Source organism: Mustelus asterias, chromosome 11 (genome assembly GCF_964213995.1).
Source record: "Mustelus asterias chromosome 11, sMusAst1.hap1.1, whole genome shotgun sequence".
NCBI lineage: Eukaryota > Metazoa > Chordata > Chondrichthyes > Carcharhiniformes > Triakidae > Mustelus > Mustelus asterias.
Genome location: NC_135811.1, coordinates 77,946,365 through 77,965,991, shown reverse-complemented (window position 1 = coordinate 77,965,991; position 19,627 = coordinate 77,946,365). Strand labels below are relative to the sequence as shown.

Sequence of the window (19,627 nt, the reverse complement as noted above, 5' to 3'; positions counted from 1 at the left end):
GGAGGACTTTGAATAGTGTGGAGGAGCAGAGGGATCTAGGTGTATGTGTGCATAGATCCCTGAAAGTTGGGAATCAAGTAGATAAGGTTGTTAAGAAGGCATATGGTGTCTTGGCGTTTATTGGTAGGGGGATTGAATTTAGGAGTCGTAGCGTTATGTTGCAACTGTACACAACTCTGGTGCGGCCGCACTTGGAGTACTGTGTGCAGTTCTGGTCCCCACATTACAGGAAGGATGTGGAGGCTTTGGAGAGGGTGCAGAGGAGGTTTACCAGGATGTTGCCTGGTATGGAGGGGAGATCCTATGAGGAGAGGCTGAGGGATTTGGGATTGTTTTCGCTGGAAAGGCGGCGGCTAAGAGGGGATCTTATTGAAACATATAAGATGATTAGAGGTTTAGATAGGGTGGATAGTGATAGCCTTTTTCCTCTGATGGAGAAATCCAGCACGAGGGGGCATGGCTTTAAATTGAGGGGGGGTAGTTATAGAACCGATGTCAGGGGTAGGTTCTTTACCCAGAGGGTGGTGAGGGATTGGAATGCCCTGCCAGCATCAGTAGTAAATGCGCCTAGTTTGGGGGCGTTTAAGAGATCCGTAGATAGGTTCATGGACGAAAAGAAATTGGTTTAGGTTGGAGGGTCACAGTTTTTTTTTAACTGGTCGGTGCAACATCGTGGGCCGAAGGGCCTGTTCTGCGCTGTAATGTTCTATGTTCTATGTTCTATGTTCTATTTACTAGAATCTGTCCTTGGTTACCATCCATGGCAAAAGCAAGACAAAACCATCACCAGAGACCACAAAGAGCACCAGAGAAAATGAATGCTTACATTAGATGATAACATAACTCTGTAATACACATCATCAATCAGCAGACTACACAGTGCTATTTGTGAACCAAGTATGTACACACATTTCCGAGCTTGCAAACTTCATACAGCGGAACCAGCACGGAAATGCTATTCAGTAGACAAACCTCCCACACTCACTGAAAAACAGGGGAAGCTGAGAAATGTCCATGACTAGTGTGCGGGTAATGAATTATCCAAAGTGAACATTGGACAGAAAAATGAGTTCAGCACCCAAGTGATTGCACCTGGAGACAAGCAGAAATCGTCAGCATATGGCAGGGGGATTGGAAGCTATGCAAGGAATAAGAGGAGGGGAATCAAGTTCAAAAACCAAAGACAGAAAGGAGACTAAGAAAAGTGATAGGCAGAGAAACCAAGGACTAGATTTAAACAGGAAAATGAGCAGGAATGGGACCAGTAATGTTAAAAAGATGGGCATAAAGGCTTTTTACCTTAATGCGCAGAGCATTAGCAATAAAGTGGATGAATTAATCAGGCAAAGAATGTAGCAAAGCGGCTGCAGGGCATTTTTTTGGGGGGAGGGTGAATAACCAGTGTTCATGATTCCCATTGTGCCCAATGATATAGAAAGAGGGATGAGGTCCTGAAAGCAGATTTTGGGGAGTCAGGAAGAGAATTAAAAACCAGGACCTCAAGTGCAGTAATCTCAGGGTTACTCCCAGTGCCACGTGCCAGTGAGCCTAAGAACAGGAAGATTGAACAGTTTGACATGTGACTGGAGAAATGGAGTAGGAGGGAGGGCTTTAGATTTCTCTGACATTGGGTCCCAAGCATGGCCGATGATGGGCCTGCACCATGGCTGTAATTTAACCAACATTCTGGGGCTGGTGGGACCTGTACAAGAAGCACAGGTTGCACCTTAACAGGTCTGGGTCTAATGTCCTTGCAGCGAGGCTTGCTAGTGCTGTCAGGGAGTGTTTAAACTAAATTGTTAGGTGAGTGGGAACCTGAAGGGAAATTCAGAGAGGAGAGACGAAAAACTGACAGTGGGAAGTAGAGAAGTATTTATTGATAAGGAGGATCTATCAGAAAGCAGTATCAAGGTAAATAGAATATTTGGTGAGTTTGATAGAATTAGAGTTGGCAATAGTAGGTCATTAGATGGGGTATAAGTAAAGGGGAAAGTAAAAAGTCTAAATCAGGGTTAATGTGAATGTATGTGAATGCACAAAATGTGGTCAATGAGATTGGTGAACTACAGGTATAGGTTGACAAATGAAACTATAATATTATTGCTATAATAGAGACAGAGCTCAAACAAAGAAGGGCAGGACTAGCTGTTAAATATTCCTAGGTACAGTGTGTTTAAGAGAGACAGGAAAGGAAGAAAAGAAGGGGGGAGGGGGTGGTGTGGCAGTATTGACTCAAGATGGCATTACAGTACTGGAGAGAGAGAATGTTCCAGAAGGGCCAAGGACAGAATCTCTCGGGCTAGAGGTCAGGAATGAAAAAGGTGCAATAAATTGTTCACTGTAGTATATGGACCACTAACTCGTGGAAGGGTGTAGAGAAATAAATTTACAAAAGAAATGACGGAGATGTGCACAGTAATTCTAACAGGGGACTGCAATTATCCAAATATGGGCTGGGATAGGAATAGTGCAAAGAGACAAGAAAGGCAAAAGGTGTGTTCAGGATATTTTTTTACAATCCAACGAGAGGGCACTGATTCTGGAGAATGAGTTGTCCCAAGTAGATCAAATATCAGTCGGAGATAGTGACCATTATATCAGAGGTTTTAGATAGGCCATGGAAAAGGACAAGGAACAATCCTGAGCAGGGATAATTACTTAGGGGAAAGTCAACTCTGATGAAATGAGAATGTATCTGAGTTGAATGTGTGGGAACTAAATGTTGGCAGAAAAAACACTGGCAAAAGAATGGGCTACCTTCAAAGAAAAGGTATTGCAGTCAATGTCAAGGGGAAAAGTAGGACAAATTGACACACACAGATAGGCACCCTGAAGAAATTATGGCCCATTATATTTTTCTGTGAAGAAGTCTGGATGTGTGTTAATAATTTAATTAAACTGGGACAATTAATGGAGGAAGCTGGTCTGGAGAATTGGAAGATGAAAAGACATAGAGGTGTTAAATGCATGCATTTGTAACAAAGCTATGGTCAAATGGTTTGTTAAATAAATAAAGTTTAGAAATTTGCATTAGGAGATAGGGATTTGATATTTTCAGCTGTTAAATTTCAAAGGGGAGAAAAAGGCTTTTAAGGCTTGCAAAGGTTTCATAAGTAAATAATAGAAAGTGATTAAATTTTATTTGACCCTAAAGTAGGGGAAATAGGAAATAATTGCTTTTTAAAATATGTTGTTAAATTTAAATTAAAAGGGGGCTGAGGATAGTGGAACCAAAGATTAAAGGGGAAAAGGATACTTAAGGAAATATATTGAGCTGTGTTGTGTTAGCTGTGTGGGAGAAAATATCCTGAAATCAGTTTTTTGCTGGGAGAAGGTGCGAGGTTTGAATCAGCCATCCAATCAAGCTGGAAAGGTCCTGGATTTCAGAAAGCTGTTTTGTTTCTGAAGTTTCTTGGATGTCCACAACAGAGTGGAAGAAAGTCTGGGTGGTTGTGCCATTACTAAAATGGCAACAGTGTTGTCCTGGGTAATATTACTGGATTTTTATAGTTAAACATCTATAGGGGAACGTTGCCTGGAAGGTGATTACTCATGGGTCTGAACAAATAGGGTTCTTTGGGAGTGTTTTGTGAGACTATTTTTAATTGTGTAACTGTAATCTCAGGTGTTCAGGTTTTCTTTATTTCTTGTTGACAAGTCTTTTACTTTTAATTTTCAATACCCAAAGGACTTCTTGCTGCTGAGTTTCTTCTCATTTTCAGAAACAGAAAAAAAGGTCTATGATCCATAAGTCAGGTTTTTCTCTGGGATTTGGTTTTGCTCAGCGATTAACACCTGTTGTGGTCATAACTATGAAGATTAGAAACATTGTCAACTGTGATAAGGATAGTCTTAAACTTCAAAAAGACATAAACAAGTTGGTGGATTGGGCAGGCAAGTGGCAGATGAAGTTCAATGCAGGGTGAGGCAATTCATTTTAGCAGCAAGAATATGAAGAAGCAGTACAAAATAAAGAGAGGAACTCTAAAGAGGTTGGAACTCGAAATGAAGAACAGAAGGACCTCAGGGAGGTGTATATGCATGTGACTTGCATGGGGAATCACTGATTGACCTCCCTGTAGGATCTGTTGAATACAAGTTCCCTCAGGATTGGTAATTAACTCACCAGGTGGAGCTCGTGTAATGAGCCCTTTATAAAGCAGGCCCCTGAGTGGGTCCATTATTGTATTGCCCTGGTTGGGACCTGTTTGGGTTCACCACAGGCTTGCGGTTTTGCTTTCCTTTATTTTGAGCAATACAGCTGACTCCTGGAATTCTTATCATGCATCTAAGTCATTGAAGATGGCAGGGCATATTGAGAGAGAAGTTAATAAAACATATAGGGTCACATTCTCTGGACTCCCCATGGTGTGTTTCTCATGGCAGGAGGCAACCTGCTGTTGGCCAGCAGCCGGGTCTGCTGGTCCCGCCGCTGTGAATGCAGTTTCCCATTGACCCCACCCCACACTGCTGGGAAAGCCACAGTGTGGTATGCCGTTGGTAGGACCAGAAGATCCCACCGACATGAGCAGCCAGAAAGTTCCGCTCATAGCATCTTAGCCCTTATTAATAGAGGCATTGAGTACCAGAATAAGGATGCCACATTGAACTTGTATAAGACACTAGTTAGGCCTCATCTGGAGTACTGAGTCCAGTTCTGGGTGCCATACTTGATGAAAGATGTGAACGGGTTGGATGGAGCACAGAGAACGTTTCCAGGGATAAACAACAGTAGCTATGAGGAAAGATCAGAGAGTTTATATTCCCGCTCAAGAGAGCATCAAGAACTGGAGGGCACAAATTCAAACTAATCGGCAAAAGGGGTACGAGTTTCGTGAGGAAACATTTTTTCACTCAGAGGGTGGTTAGAGTCTGGAGTAAATTTCCTGAGAGGGTGGGGGAGGCAGGTTCGTCGGGGTATTCAAAAGGGAATTGGATTGCTATCTGAAAAGAGAGAATGTGCAGGTTACAGGGAGTGGAATTAGGTGAATGCTTTTTCAGAGAACCAGTGCAAACTCGAATGGCCTCCTTCTGCACTGTAAAGACTCTATGAGTTTGTAAATTTGTTGTTCTGTATTAAAGTACATTCAGACACAATTTAAATAGTTTAGTTCTTTAATGGTAAACCTTTATTTTAATGGACATGCACCTTTAACTTAAGGTTGGGCATTTTAAACATTGCCAATGAATTCCACACCAAGATGGTGTGATGTATTAGTCTTACAATGTTGCAGGCATTCATCAAACAGCAGTGGTTGAGGTCAGATATGTGCCTCCTGTCCTCCCCATAGAGTTTCTACAGTGTAGAAAGAGGCCATCCAACCCATCGAATCTGCAAAAACTCTCCAAAAGAGCATCCCATCCGGGCCCACTCCCTCCATCCTATCCCTGCAACCCAAAGCAATTAACATGGCTAATCCACCTAACATGCACATCTTTGGAGTGTGGGAGGAAACAGTCGCACAGTCTAAAGATAAGCAGGTTAGGTGGATTGGCCATGCTAAATTGTCCCTTAGTGTCCAAAGATGGGGAGGTTAGCGGGATTAGTGGGATGAATACGTAGGTTATGGGGATAGGGCCTGGGTACGATGGTCTGTCAGAGAGTCGGTGCAGTCTCGATGGGCCGAATGGGCACCATATGGAGAGGTATCACAGGTCAAACCAGTTCCTTGGACGAGTTGAAATGTTCAAAGAATACAGCAATTGTTTTACTCTGTTGAAAGCTTCTTTCTAGGGAGTCTTCCAAGACCAACACTGGTGTTTCTTTAGCTGGATATGCAAGGGGCCAATAACATCAACAAGTTTGGTATACAATGCCCATAGTAATTTCCCAAAAATGACTTCAGCTCGGATGTGTTTTTGGGGTCATTGCCAAACGCATAGGATATCATGCAACGCTGGTGCAGAGGCAATGCAGTGAGTCTATGCTCTGGACTGAGCAATTTCTGGAGCGGAGGGCATTGTGGGTACTGTAGCCACCATCATTGACCATCAGGTGGCCAATAGCTATGGTATGTTTAAGTTTATTTATTGGCGTCACAAGTAGGCTCACATTAACACTGCAATGAAGTTACTGTGAAAACTCCCTAGTCGCCACACTCTAGCACCTGTTCAAGTACACTGAGGGAGAACTTAGCCTGGGGCTAATGCACCTAACCAGCATGACGAAACCAGAGCACCTGGAGGAAACCCATGCAGACACGGGGAGAATGTGCAGACTCCGCACAGACAGTGACCCAAGCCGGGAATCGAACCCAGGTCCCTGGCGTTGTGAGGCAGCAGTGCTAACCACTGTGCCTGTATGCCGTGTGTGAGTGAGAGATCACAGGTGGGGGGGTTCATTGCAGTTGGAATTGGTAATCATGTTATGAATATGGTTCACAGTTGGTAACCCTGCTTGCAATTTGATAGAGTCGGACTGCAATCTTATTCTCGTTTGTAAAAAACTGTTTTGATATTTTCCCCTTCAGAATCAATCAAAAAAGAAAAGATAAGTACAACGTATACAATGAAGGACATGTTGATTTTAATTCAGGGTATCCTGCTGATCCTGTGTCTCACTTTACCAGGAATGTTGTTCCTTAACAAAGTAAGTAAGCAGCAATTCATCCTGACCACTGTTAATGTTTCTCCTTCTGAAATATTGTTCACTGGGTCACTGAGATAGGCTTTTGTCTTTTTACTTGAGTGTTAAGAATTGCCTGTGCACTACCTATGAAGGAACATCTTTTATCAAAGCCCATTTGATTTTTATATCAACGAAAATAAACCATTCGGCCCCTTGAGTCTGTCCTTCCAGTCATTTCATGGCTGGTCTGGATCCTAACTCCATCTAACCACTCTAGTTTATAACCATTAATTCCTTTACCTAACAAAAATCTAGCAACCTCGATTTTGAAATCTTCAAATGACCCCCAACCTCAATAGGGAGAGAATTCCAGATTTTTGTTGTGTGAAGAAGTATTTACTGACATCAGCCATAAAAGGCCCAGCTGCAGTTTTGAGGTTTTGCCCCCTTGTTCTGGACTCCCTCATCAGAGAAAATAGATTCTCTCTATTTGGCAAAGAGAAACAAGAGACCCTTGATGCATTCTTCCCAGGCAAATCTTAACGGTCAGGCATTGAAGATGATAATTGAATACTCAGTGCAACAATAACAGACAATACAGTTTTGGGCTGAAGATGGCTCCCCAAGGTAGTATTTGTGTGTGCTGTAAAGCAGTGGCACTATGTGTATAGCACATAGTGATAGCAATTCAGTTACCTACTCCACAGCCCTCTCCATATGAAGTAACCATTGAGAAATGTGTAAAACGGGCTACCAACTTGCTTTAACTGGCTTTACACCATTGCAATAAGTCAAGGTCCACCCTTTGACTGTAAGATCTAGACATGAAGAGTTTTCCTGGCTGAAATGTACTCAAAATATCTTTAAAAAATGATGACTACTTTTTAATTTTCTTTATCCGTCTGTTTTACTGAAAGTATTAACTCCTTGCTGAGGTGTGGATACACAGCTTTGGTTGTCCCCCAGTATCACACTTCTTTATGGACCTTGTCCATGCGTGCCAGCTGGTTGTTAGACAGTAGCTTTGTCCAATATGGTGCATGTGAGTGCATTTCTAGCAGAACATTCATTACTGGGGAGAAATCAGGAGTAATGACTGATTTTCCTCTCGTTTACCTGTGAACACTCAGGCCATATGTTATGCCCCTGAATTTGATCAGCTATTTACTTTCATAACCTGCAGAAGAGTGATTCAGAAAAGATTTATTTCCAGTCCCCAATGGCCTGTGTGAAGTAAATATGTAGGGCCAAACATACATTACCTGATTTAAGTATCAGTGGCGATATAATTGGGCTCACTACCTTGAGAATCATGAGAAGAAAAGATAGCAAAGACCAATGTTCATTTAGATAACACCATCCAAATTTAAACATAGAGTTCTTGCAGAAAGAGAATATTTTCATCCCATTATTCTGGGGTGGCTTAACCCCAGAGATTCATTGAAAGGACGATCTGTCAATCCATGGTGCCAAATAATATGATATGCTTTCTTTTAACATATGAATATTAGAAGAGATGGTCTATTTTAAGTCTGTATATGGATTGCTCCCAAAGGTGCCATTGCCCCACATGTGCACCCATATTTTAGTAATATTGAAGGACAGTCATCTTTGTGATGTTTATCAAGGTTATAAGTCACAATTTTGTTGATGTACATCACCTCACTTGATGTTATATTGCAGCCCCATTTTGAAAGAAAATATTCAGGAAATGCATGATTTTTAGCATATGAATGGCAATCTATTTTAAATGGTCCATGTAGTTGATACAAGAAGTGATTGCTGCTCAAAGGACAAGGTTTAAAATAGATCAGCAAATGATAAAGAAAGAGTTGTCAGCATAATCAATTTTATTCTTCACAGAACAACCAGGCAAAGAAGAATGAAGAAGCAGAGACGTACCATATGTATGAGGTATGAAACAAGCAAAGAAGGCAATTTAAAAACTGTCACACCTGCAGAAATGCAAACTTAAACCAAATGATGCAGGAGGTATTTGTGCTGTTGGAGATATTTTGAACTCTTTTGACACTGGTGTTCCAGCTTCACTGAGCACTGGTAACGTGGAGATAGTTTGGCTAGATCAACTTCATCAAAATAAGTCACTGACTTCTAGGGCTAGGACAGCACAGTAGCACAATGGCACAGTGGTTAGCACTGCTGCCTCACAGCGCCAGCGCCCTGGGTTCAATTCAAGCTTCAGGTGACTGTGTGGAGTTACTACGTTCTCTACGTGGGTTTCCTCCGGGTGCTTCCCTTTCCTCCCACAGTCCAAAGATGTGCAGGTTAGGTTGATTGGCCATGTTCAATTGCCCTTTAGTGTCTTCTGGGACTAGCAGGATAAACACATGAGGGGTTATGGGGATAGAGCCTGGGTGGGATTGCTGTCAGTACAGGCTTGATGGGACAAATGGCCTCTTTCTGCACTGTAGGGTCTCTATGATGAGCCAGAGTGTGGCTACTGCAACACCACTGTGGCCACAGGTACTAGCTCGCAGTAGAAAGTGTCTCTCACAATACAGATAAATGTACTTCACAGGAGTATATTTACTGAATGAGCATTCACAATCATTCAGCAAAAAAATAAATAAGCGTCCACGTTCTGCTTCTCATCTTATAATTTTAGAAGCATAAGCAGGCGATAGCACAAAAGCACAAAATCAAAATACTGCAGATGCTGGAAAACCGACATACACGCAGACAATTCTCCAAATACTGAATGGGTTTGGCAGCATCTGTGGAGAGAGAAACAGATTTATCATTTCAGGTCCTGACCTTCCATTAGTTGAAATACACATGCATAAGCCATGTGAATCTGAATATTGAGAAATGCTTTTAATATTAGTATCTATGACTTTTAAAAATATATACTGATTAGAAATTAGTTTCCATCAGAAATGAAATTTGACACAACTGTATTTCCAACAAGGAGCTAGGTAATGAGGTAACGTAACCATTCAAATACTATAAACACAGCACTGCAATGTTAGAGCATTGGATTTTAACTATACTCCTAATTCTAAGGCACAGGGAATAAATACAAAAAGTGCTGCATCTGATAAAATCCACCAACACAACAATAAAACTCCCTGAACTAGTATTGAAAGTGAAATTGATGCCTTACCAAATTGCTCAGTGAAACAAAACTAATGCAACTTGCACCACCTATTAGCTCCAGACAATACTAATCTTACACATTCCACAGAACCCTGCATTTAACCCTAGGTGCATTCATGCCGAGACAAAGAGGCAAGGTCCAGGCTAGCTTTATAAAGTTAAAGCAACTCAGGCATAAGTGTTTACCAATTCTGGTAACTCCCACTGCGAAAGGGAGGGCTGCCAGTGTAACCCTTTCAATTAGAATTCAACACCAGGACCTTCAAGCACACTGGATCTGCTCCTTGACCATGACCATATATATATAGCCCTGAGTCATTAAGGAATGGGAGGCCGCACTACCCTTACTTGCATTTATAGTCCATCCACACGTATGGATGGGGATAGGTGGAGGCAAAGGCACAAATAGAATGTTTCCAATACCAAATATTTGTCAAGCAAAAATCATTGCTACTTGGAGGTTCAATGATGGCACAATGGCACAGTGGTTAGCACTGCTGCCTCACAGCGCCAGGGACCCAGGTTCAATTCTGGCCTCGGTCACTGTCTGTGTGGAGTTTTCACTTTCTCCCCATGTCTGCGTGGGTTTCCTCCGGTTGCTCCGGTTTTCTCCCACACCCCAAAGATATGTGGGTTAGGTTGATTGGCCATGGTAAATTGACACTAGTCTGAGCGGGATTAGCAGGGTAAATGTGTGGGGTACGGGAATAGGGCATGGGTGGGATTGTGGTCAGTGCAGACTTGATGGGCCAAATGGCTTCCTTCTGTACTGTAGGGATTCTATGATGATTCTATGACTAGCTCAGGATATCACATGATAAGATATTTTAGCATCTCAAATAATCAGCAATATTAAACAGAATGTTGCTGAAATTTGCCACATTTTCCTGACATTAAAGTACAAATATTTATATAGTTGAAAAATCCTGAATTTAGCACATTTGCTACACTGCCAAAAATATTATACAACAGCAAAAAAAATACACTCATCAAAGAAAGAATATATCAATAAAAAATAGTACTTTTTAAAAAAGTATTTCTTAAAAGAGAGGGAGTAAACACAACCATTTCAAGCTTGTTTCTTCTGACCTTAATAACTTGACCCTTCCCCATTGGAACAGCTGGGGTGTATGTATAAGCAGCAACCAATCAACTGATAGATTTCTCTGAGTGGCAAAAGTTAACATCCAATTGACCTCAGATAGTGGAATGAGATGATGCTATGGTCTTAACAAGAAAGGTCACATTATGTACAAGTTCACTTCAACAACAGAACAATTCATTCGGTGTTAAGTGTGTAATACACATAAAAGCATAGAAACTAGAAACAGGAGTAGGCCATTCAGCCCTTTGAACCTGCTCGACCATTTATTTTGATCATGGCTGATCATCGAATTCAATATCCTGATCCCCACTTCCCCTTAACAATCCCACCCCCAGGCCTTATCCCCGTAACCCCATGTCTTTACCCTGCTAATCCCCCTGACACTAAGGGGCAATTTTAGCACGGCCAATCAATCTAACCCGCACACCTTTTGACTGTGGGAGGAAACCGGAGCACCCGGAGGAAACCCACGCAGACAAGGGGAGAATGTGCAAACTCCACACAGACAGTCACCCGTGGCCGGAATTGAACCTGGATCCCTGGCGCTGTGAGGCAGCAGTGCGAACCACTGTGCCACCGTGCCGCCCCACATTATCACATTATCCTTCAACTTATTATCACATATATTACACGTTATCCTTCAACTTACAAAGAAAATCACGAAGCATCTTGTGATAATTTGTATGGTCCTTTTAATTTTCTGGACATCAACTGTTTAAGATTTTAAAAAATAAACTTGCTGATATTATGTCATAATTGTTGAACCCATACTGTGAATTACCTCACAAAAGATCATGGCCAGCACTGGCAGTGAGTGTGAATTTTGTAACTATGAGGGTTGATTTCCCAATGAGGATTGGCTGTTTAGGTGCACTGGCCAGAGGAAGTGGTAGGCCTGAAGCTGGGTTTCTATCCATTTAAATGAATGAATGGAAAATTTAACGACAGGAGGCTAACAATTTGTAGAGCAATATTATTTATGGACTCCAGTCAGAACATCCAACTGGAGAATCACCACTGCGATTCACAAAAATGGTGGCTAAAAACATTCAAGCTTCGCTGTCACAAAATGCAACACCAGGGTACGACTTATGTTTGTCACAATTATTAATTGTGCTTCTACTAGATTTTTCGCTGCTATTTTAACACCTGCATCAAAGTAGTATAGAGGACAATTTGATACATGCTCTCCTATCAGTGATGGAGCAGATCACAAGTTCTACCTAATCATCTCGACCCATCTGATAATATTAAGGGATTGTAATTACTTCATATACAGTACTGTAAATGATTTGTGAACTGTTTAATTTAATTTAGCACTTTGGCGGAATAATCCTTCGCTCCTTTAAGATGAAATTGGTGATAAAGTCTTCAGTCTTGAATTGCGGGCAGTGCCTATTAGGCTGAGCATAAAGATTAGGCAAACTTATTGATATTCATAGAATTATAGAATTCCGGCAGTGCAGAAGGAGGCCATTCGGCCCATCGGGTCTGCACCGACAACAATCCCACCCAGGCCCTATCCTCATAACCCCATGTGTTTACCCTGCTAATCGCCTGACACTAATGGTCAATTTAGCATGGCCAATCCACCTAACCCGCATATCTTTGGGCTGTGGGAGGAACCAAGAGCATCCAGAGGAAACCCACACAGACACGGGGAGAATGTGCAAACTCCACACAGACAGTGACCCGAGCCAGGAATCGAACCCGGGTCTCTGGCGCTGTGAGGCAGCAGTGCTAACCATTGTGCCACCGTGCTGCCCACCCCTTCTGTCATGGCCTATAGCAGAAAAAAAAACCTTTTGACGTTTGACGGGATTTTACGGCCTCCCTCGCTCATCCCGAAACCGTAAAATCCAGCCCGAGGTCAATGGACCTTCCCGTAGTCTGCCCCACGCCCACTCCGATTCCCGTGGTGGGTGGGGTGGTAAAATTTCGGCCATTATCTCTGTGAACTTCGATAGGCTTTAAATCAACTTTAATGTAAAATAACAATCTTCTGTCAGTGGGATCTAATTAAGTTCCATGAATAAATGTTGGGATATTATTCAAAACAATTTATGTGAGAGCTTTGGAAGTTACTTAGCAAAATACAACCATTTTTTAAAAATTCCTTTTTGTTACATTTTAGGGTTTGGAAGTTATGCAGACAGCAATGTATGAAGACATCGGCAATCTGAAATCATCTGATGCGAAATGGACAGCTGCTGAGCAGCCTAATGAGTAAATTTCACAGTCGCATTGTTACTCATCTGTGTCATGAACCCACAATGATTTCCCCCTGAACAATATTATAATAGAAATAACAATATATTGAAAATAATATTATTGGCACAGGAAAGAAGCGACATATAGAAAATGATCAAGGTGGATTACAGAAATGTTCGCAGTTCCCACTTGATTCTGACTAAAGTGTAAATGTGTATTGGAACAACAAATTTGTTTGAAGCCCTTAAACAAGGAAGAACATTGGGACTTGTGTAGATCATTCCTTACCTATCCATGAAGTATGCATAAATTAATTGTTTTGTTTGCGTTTATTCTTCAGAAATGGAAGGCTTTATATGAGGCTTAATTAGCTGCACAGATTAAGGAGAATAGAAATGGAACGATAAAGACATAAATGGCTGGTTTGTAGGAAAATATGTGTACAATTTAATGTGTGAATTGATATATTTTGTCAATACAGAGCTGTTAACTAACTGCATTTTATATGCAACATAGGCGAGGAAATTATAGATATATGCAGAGTTTGTTGGTAATTGATGCAGAGACAGTCCAAAATAATGAAGGATATAACAACAGCTGTTGGAAATGTATCCTTTGGTTACTCTTACTCTTTTGGCAATGTCCATGGAAGTGAGTTTCCAACAGAGGAGATTATTGGTAATAACGGACAATGGTAATTTTATTACAGAGATCGAAAGTTAGGGAAAATTAAGGGCTGTCCTGACATGGTACACCTGGGTCGCATGTTATAAGGATGTCAATGGTTGAGGCGACATGATAAAGTGTAAGTGACACCTCAATCCCAAGATGAGACACACTCCAATCACACTGTAATCTGTCCTTTTCTACAGGAAACACAGGTGAGATTAATGGGTGTAGCGAGCTGTTTCTCTTCTGATAACTGGTTGGGCTTTTTATTATTTTCCTTTCAGTTTGTACCATGACACACATGTCAGTTTTTACTAACAAAAACAAATAATTTAACCAAAAATGATTGCTTACTGATTTTAACCAGCAATGATATTGAGATTTATTTCAAGGACATTTGACCAGGTATATATTGTACAAATAACTGAGTGAGAACATTGCCGTTATTGCAAATAACATGTTTAATTGCAAATATAATATTAACAGTTGAAGTAAATTCTATTTTCTATTCGCTATACTGTAGAATTCTTGGGAAAAATGTAAGTTTAATGAGTTTCTTGAACTGTTAGATTTGATTTGATTTGATTTATTGTCACATGTATTGGTGTGCAGTGAAAGATATTGCTTCTTGCGCGCTATATAGACAAAGCACACTGTTCACAGAGTACATAGGGGAGAAGGAAAGGAGAGGGTGCAGAATATATTGTTACAGTCATAGCTAGGTCGTAAAGAAAGATCACCTTAATATATGGTAGGTCCATTCAAAAGTCTGATGTACCAGGCAAGAAGCTGTTCTTGAATCAGTTGGTACGTGATCTCAGACTTTTGTATCTTTTTCCCGATGGAAGAAGGTGGAAGAGAATATGTTTGGGTTGTGTGGCGTCCTTGATCATGCTGGCTGCTTTTCTGAGGCAGCGGGAAGTGTAGATGGAGTCAACGGATGGGAGGCTAGTTTGCGTGATGGACTGGGCTTTGTTCACAACCCTTTGTAGTTTCTTGCAGCCTTGGTCAGAGCAGGAGCCATACCAAGCTTGATACATGCGGAAACGATGTTCTCTATAGTGCACCTGCAAAAATTGTAAAGATATTTGGTATCCCTGATAAATTAGCTGTTTTTGAGGTAAACTTCATCGAAGGCTATATGTAGCCTAATAATAAAATGATTAAGGGATCATTTGCTACCACAGATTTCTTTCTCACAGAACTTTAACAATTCTTACTAGCATGCAAAAAGTTCCAATAAGAACATCAGATGCATCCAGCCCACTTGTCCCAGTTAATGATACAACTTAGCACACCATTTACCCACCTCATGCTTTGTAGCTTATAAAGTAATGATAATTTATTGGAACAGGGACCAACATGGTTCCCACAAGCCAGAGATTAACATGTCTTTTCACCATATATGTCCCACATACTTTGCTCTCCAATTGCCTTCTTAAAGCTACCTACACCATCAGCCTGAATAGTCCTTTCTGATAAATTAATGCAGAATGAAAATAATGTTCCACCTGACTTAACTCCTTATTTCCAAGTTCCTATATTTTAATTTTTGTCCTCTGGAATTTGAACCCTTTATCACAACAAACAACTTGCTTTAATTGTTTTAAATTTATTTATTAGTGTCACATGTCAGCTTACATTAACTCTGCAATGAAGTTACTGTGAAAATCCCCTAGTCGCCACACTCCGGTGCCTGTTCGGGTACACTGAGGGAGAATTTAGCATGGCCAATGCACCTAACCAGAACCTCTTTCGGGCTGTGGGAGGAAACTGGAGCACCCGGAGGAAACCCACACAGACACAGGGAGAACGTGCAGACTCTGCACAGACAGTTACCCAAGCCAGGAATCGAACCCAGGCCACCTTAAGATTCTGTCAAAGACTTTCAAACTTGCTGTTTGAATGATGCTGTCCACATCTTGTCCATGGGGTGCTAGATGGAAAGGACTTCCACAACTAGGAACATCAAAAGCTTCTATTTAACGCATGGAACTCTTCTCAAACATTAATTTCTAAGTCCAGGTTGACCGTTGTAGTTTCACCAATAGGGAAAAGGCAAGTTAATGCAATGTTTTTCACTTCCTATGAGGTAATTGGTGGACTTTTGTCACCACGTGATGATGTCACACTGCCGGCTGCTGCTTGCTGAAATGTACAGGGGCAAAATAAATACCAATGCAGGACATTTTAATTTGGAAATTTTATAAAAACAGGTTTTCACAAGCAACTAAAGAGAATCAGAGGCGTTTTCTCTGTGTTAATGGCTGCCCTGTGAACTGTTGAAAGAGAAAATAGTAGAAAAATGTGCCTAACTTCATTGCCTGCAATGTAATTTCAGCCAGTAGGAGGCAGTGTTTCATCATGGTCTGGTAGCAAATACTCCAATGGCTTTTCATAGTAAGTGCAAAACATTTGGCTTTCTTCACATGGGTGATCTATCTATGTGTAAAGATGAAGTGAGAGTGAAGTGAATTAGAAATTAATTACTGGGCACATTCTGTTCATTAACTGGGAATCTCGTAGAATCTGAGTAGTCCTTTTAAGTGAAAAAGTGCTCTTTATTATGGACTTTTTCCATGGTGAGAAACCAGAGCAGTCTGATATTCCGTCGCTTTACTGTTTACCCAGATATGTACTCGACGCAGAATATTTATGGGCTTGTTTTCTGTGCAAAAAATGTTTAATCGCCATATTTAAGTTGACTAAAATACTTGTGGGTTTTTAAACAGGAATTCTGGAGCTCATCAGAAAACCATTCCCTGCAGTTCCACTACTATCCAGCTTTAAATAATATTAGGGCGATTGTGATCTCTATAACCTGAAATCAAATTCAGTCTAGAATGGGGGGATGAAAGTATCAATTTTGCACTGATATAAAGTTGTTACATAGGATCTACAGTGCAGAAGGAGGCCATTTGACCCATTGAGCTTGCACTGACAACAATCCCACCTAGGCCCTATCCTAGTAACCCCACATATTTACCCTCCTAATCCCCCTGACATTAAATGGCAATTTAGCATGGCCAATCCACCTAACCCACACATCTTTGGAGCATGGGAGGAAACCCACGCAGAAAGCGTGCGAATTTGACACAGACAGTGACCCGGGCTAGGAATCGAACCCAGGTCCCTGGTGCTATGAGGCAGCAGTGCCAACGTGCCACCCTGTAGTGGAAATAAGCGGAAGAAGCTCCCAATTAATTTCTATCTATACTGCACACAGAACTGTGCATAGATTGACCATGTCATTTTGAAAGTGGAAAATTCACACCATTGTTTGAGGCAGTGTTTAGGTGAAGTTAGAGTTTAGGAACACCAATGAAGCAGACCTTCACTCTACATCTGAGACTGATACTGGATGCTGAAAGTACAAATCTATTTCATTCCTCAGCATTAGCATCTCTCATTCCTATCACCAAAAATTAAATGTAGATAAAACTTTAAAGTGCCCAATCCACCCCTTCCCCCGCCCCCCTTGTCAAATTGTGTGAAGTTAATATATTGTTTCTTTGAATAACTAAGTCATGAAGGATCATGGGCTGGATTGTCATAGATTTGGGAGATACATTCGAGTTGTGAAACGTCAGCTGGGACCTATTTCCGGGATTCCCAAACCCATTCCCATGGATTCGGATTTTCAGTAGAATGTTTTAAGCATGCTGGCTCAACTGTGGGGTTAGATGTGCCCTAGCCCTCTGCAATGTTCATGGAGTCGGGCCACCTTTTCAAAGTGTTAAGCTTCTGTAATAAGTCCTCGGAGGCAGAAGTCCCTTCACCAAAATCCCTTTATTTGCAAGTCTGACAACAGCATACAGAGTGCTTTCAGCTAGCAGCCTACACTCAGAGTCCCAGAGGAACTGACACTTCTGGTTAAGTACAAAGCAAGAGGCTCCCTGACTGGCTCATCAATTTGGCCCTTAATCAGGGAGTTCATATTCTAACAGGCCCACCTCAATTACCTGATTAAAGTCATTACAGCTTCACGACACCTCAGAGGTATCATGAAACATAGTCTCCATAAGGAACCTTCTGAAGGATGAGTTCAAAAGATTCTCACCATGTCAAGGTATGCTACCTTCACCCCTAAACTCCTTGTGGCCCCGTATACCCCCCATGCCAACCTATGGCTCTTTCTTGTCCATTTACCCACTGTGCATTGTATAGAACCAACGAGACCCATTGTGATAGTTGAGTGTATAAACAAAATGTTTTAAAAACTAGTCATTCATTGACAAATTTCTTTTAAATGCAATTCATTTTTATTACATCCCAACAAAAATGTCAATCATCCAGACTCTTTAAATGATCAACAGCTGAAACTGCAAGCAGTTGAAAATAGACCATTCGGTCTATTAAATATACCCAAATCGATCAATAATGTAACTTCACATTGTCCACCCAACCTTTCTAGCAATGATGTCTCCTGGGAGAAGCAAGAAAAACATTCATTAATTTTCCTTTAGTTAAGTTCCTAAGATACAAAATTAGCAAAAGTTGATGAATTTAACAAAAACAGGAATGATTATACAAAATGGGAATAGGAATTTATACTAAGCGAGGCTTAGAATTATATATTGTAAGGGAAGGACATTACCCCGCTCACCACCCCCCCTTTCAAAATCCACAGTGTGCCAGCTGTCCTGTGCCCCCTATGTGTCAATCAGGAAAAGTGACCAATCAGGAAATTGTGCTCAAATGACAGTGCATTCTGATTGGCTAACTTTACAATTACCGCAATAATCCTCCAGCATATACTCATCACAGCATCAAACATGGAGGCAGAAGCCAGCAGAAAAATTATACAATTTACAGATGAAGAAAAAAATAATAATTGAGAAACAAGAGAAAGCAACAAGTAGACCAACCAGTCAGTCAAGCTATTCAAAGGTAAAAAAAAGTTACATTTATTAAGCTTTTTAACTTAATAGAACACACGGATTTCTAACGATGTAATCCACTTTAATGTTAACGCTTAAATCATTTAATCCTAAAAAATTAAATGACTAAAAGTGCAACATTTCCTCATATTCTTTACAATTATTTTATTGGTTGTCAGGCACTTTGTTACCAAGAATAATTTTATCATCCTATCACTGATGTGAACCATCTTAGAAATAAGGGTTCACCCATTTAAGACAGGGATTATGATATTTTTTTCTCTCAGATAGTCATGAGACTTTGGAGTTCTCTTCCTTGGAAGGCAGTGGAAGAACGGTCTTTGAATATCTTTAAGGCAGAGGTAGATAGATTCTCCATAAACAAGGCGGTGAAATGTTATCTGGGGTAGGCGACAGGTTGCAATCAAATCAGCCATGATCTTATTGAATGGTGGAGCAGGCTTGATGGGCCAAGTTGCTTCCTCCGGCTCCTAATTCATATGTGTGTGTACTCACTGGGTAGCGAAAATAAAAGCTTTAATAGGGTACTGATAACACACAGCAGCATCTGTGTGGAGAACAGACCAAGTTAATGCTTTTGACTCAAGCTTTTTATTGATGCAAAAACATTGTTAGTTGTCACCGTGCCTCTAATTGGTGCTGATTTATTTGACATGCCCTGATATTAATAGTAAGAATTCTCACAACACCAGATTAAAGTCCAACAGGTTTATTTGGAATCATGAGCTTTTGGAGCGCTGCTCCTTCATCAGCACTGACCTGATGAAGGAGCAGCGCTCCAAAAGCTCGTGATTCCAAATAAACTTGTTGGATTTTAACCTGGTGTTGTGAGACTTCTTACTGTGCCCACCCCAATGACACCTCTCCATCTCATGGCTGATATTAATAAATAGTGCAGCTGAGAAAAACTTAGATGCAAGGCATCCAAACTTGCCATTGTAACTGATTTGGCCCGCTCTACATAAACTATGTCCTCTCCCCAAGTGATGAATTGAATTGCATGCTTTTTGCAGACTGCAGGTTGAGAGGTAACAATGTCAATATCCTGCCATCAGT

At 41.0% G+C, this 19,627-nt stretch overlaps 1 protein-coding gene across 3 annotated transcripts in view; it reads left to right on the top strand.

The window, feature by feature from the left end:
* LOC144500608 (B-cell antigen receptor complex-associated protein beta chain-like) overlaps positions 1-19,290 on the top strand; it is a 47,363-nt gene extending 28,073 nt beyond the window's left edge. For all 3 annotated transcript variants that reach the window (XM_078223810.1, XM_078223808.1, XM_078223809.1), the window contains exons 3-5: positions 6,471-6,589; positions 8,432-8,482; positions 12,925-19,290. In XM_078223810.1, the coding sequence (XP_078079936.1) occupies positions 6,471-6,589; positions 8,432-8,482; positions 12,925-13,020 (266 nt within the window). In that variant the 3' untranslated portion in view covers positions 13,021-19,290. The remainder of the gene's footprint in view (positions 1-6,470; positions 6,590-8,431; positions 8,483-12,924) is intronic.
* Positions 19,291-19,627: the final 337 nt, after the last annotated feature.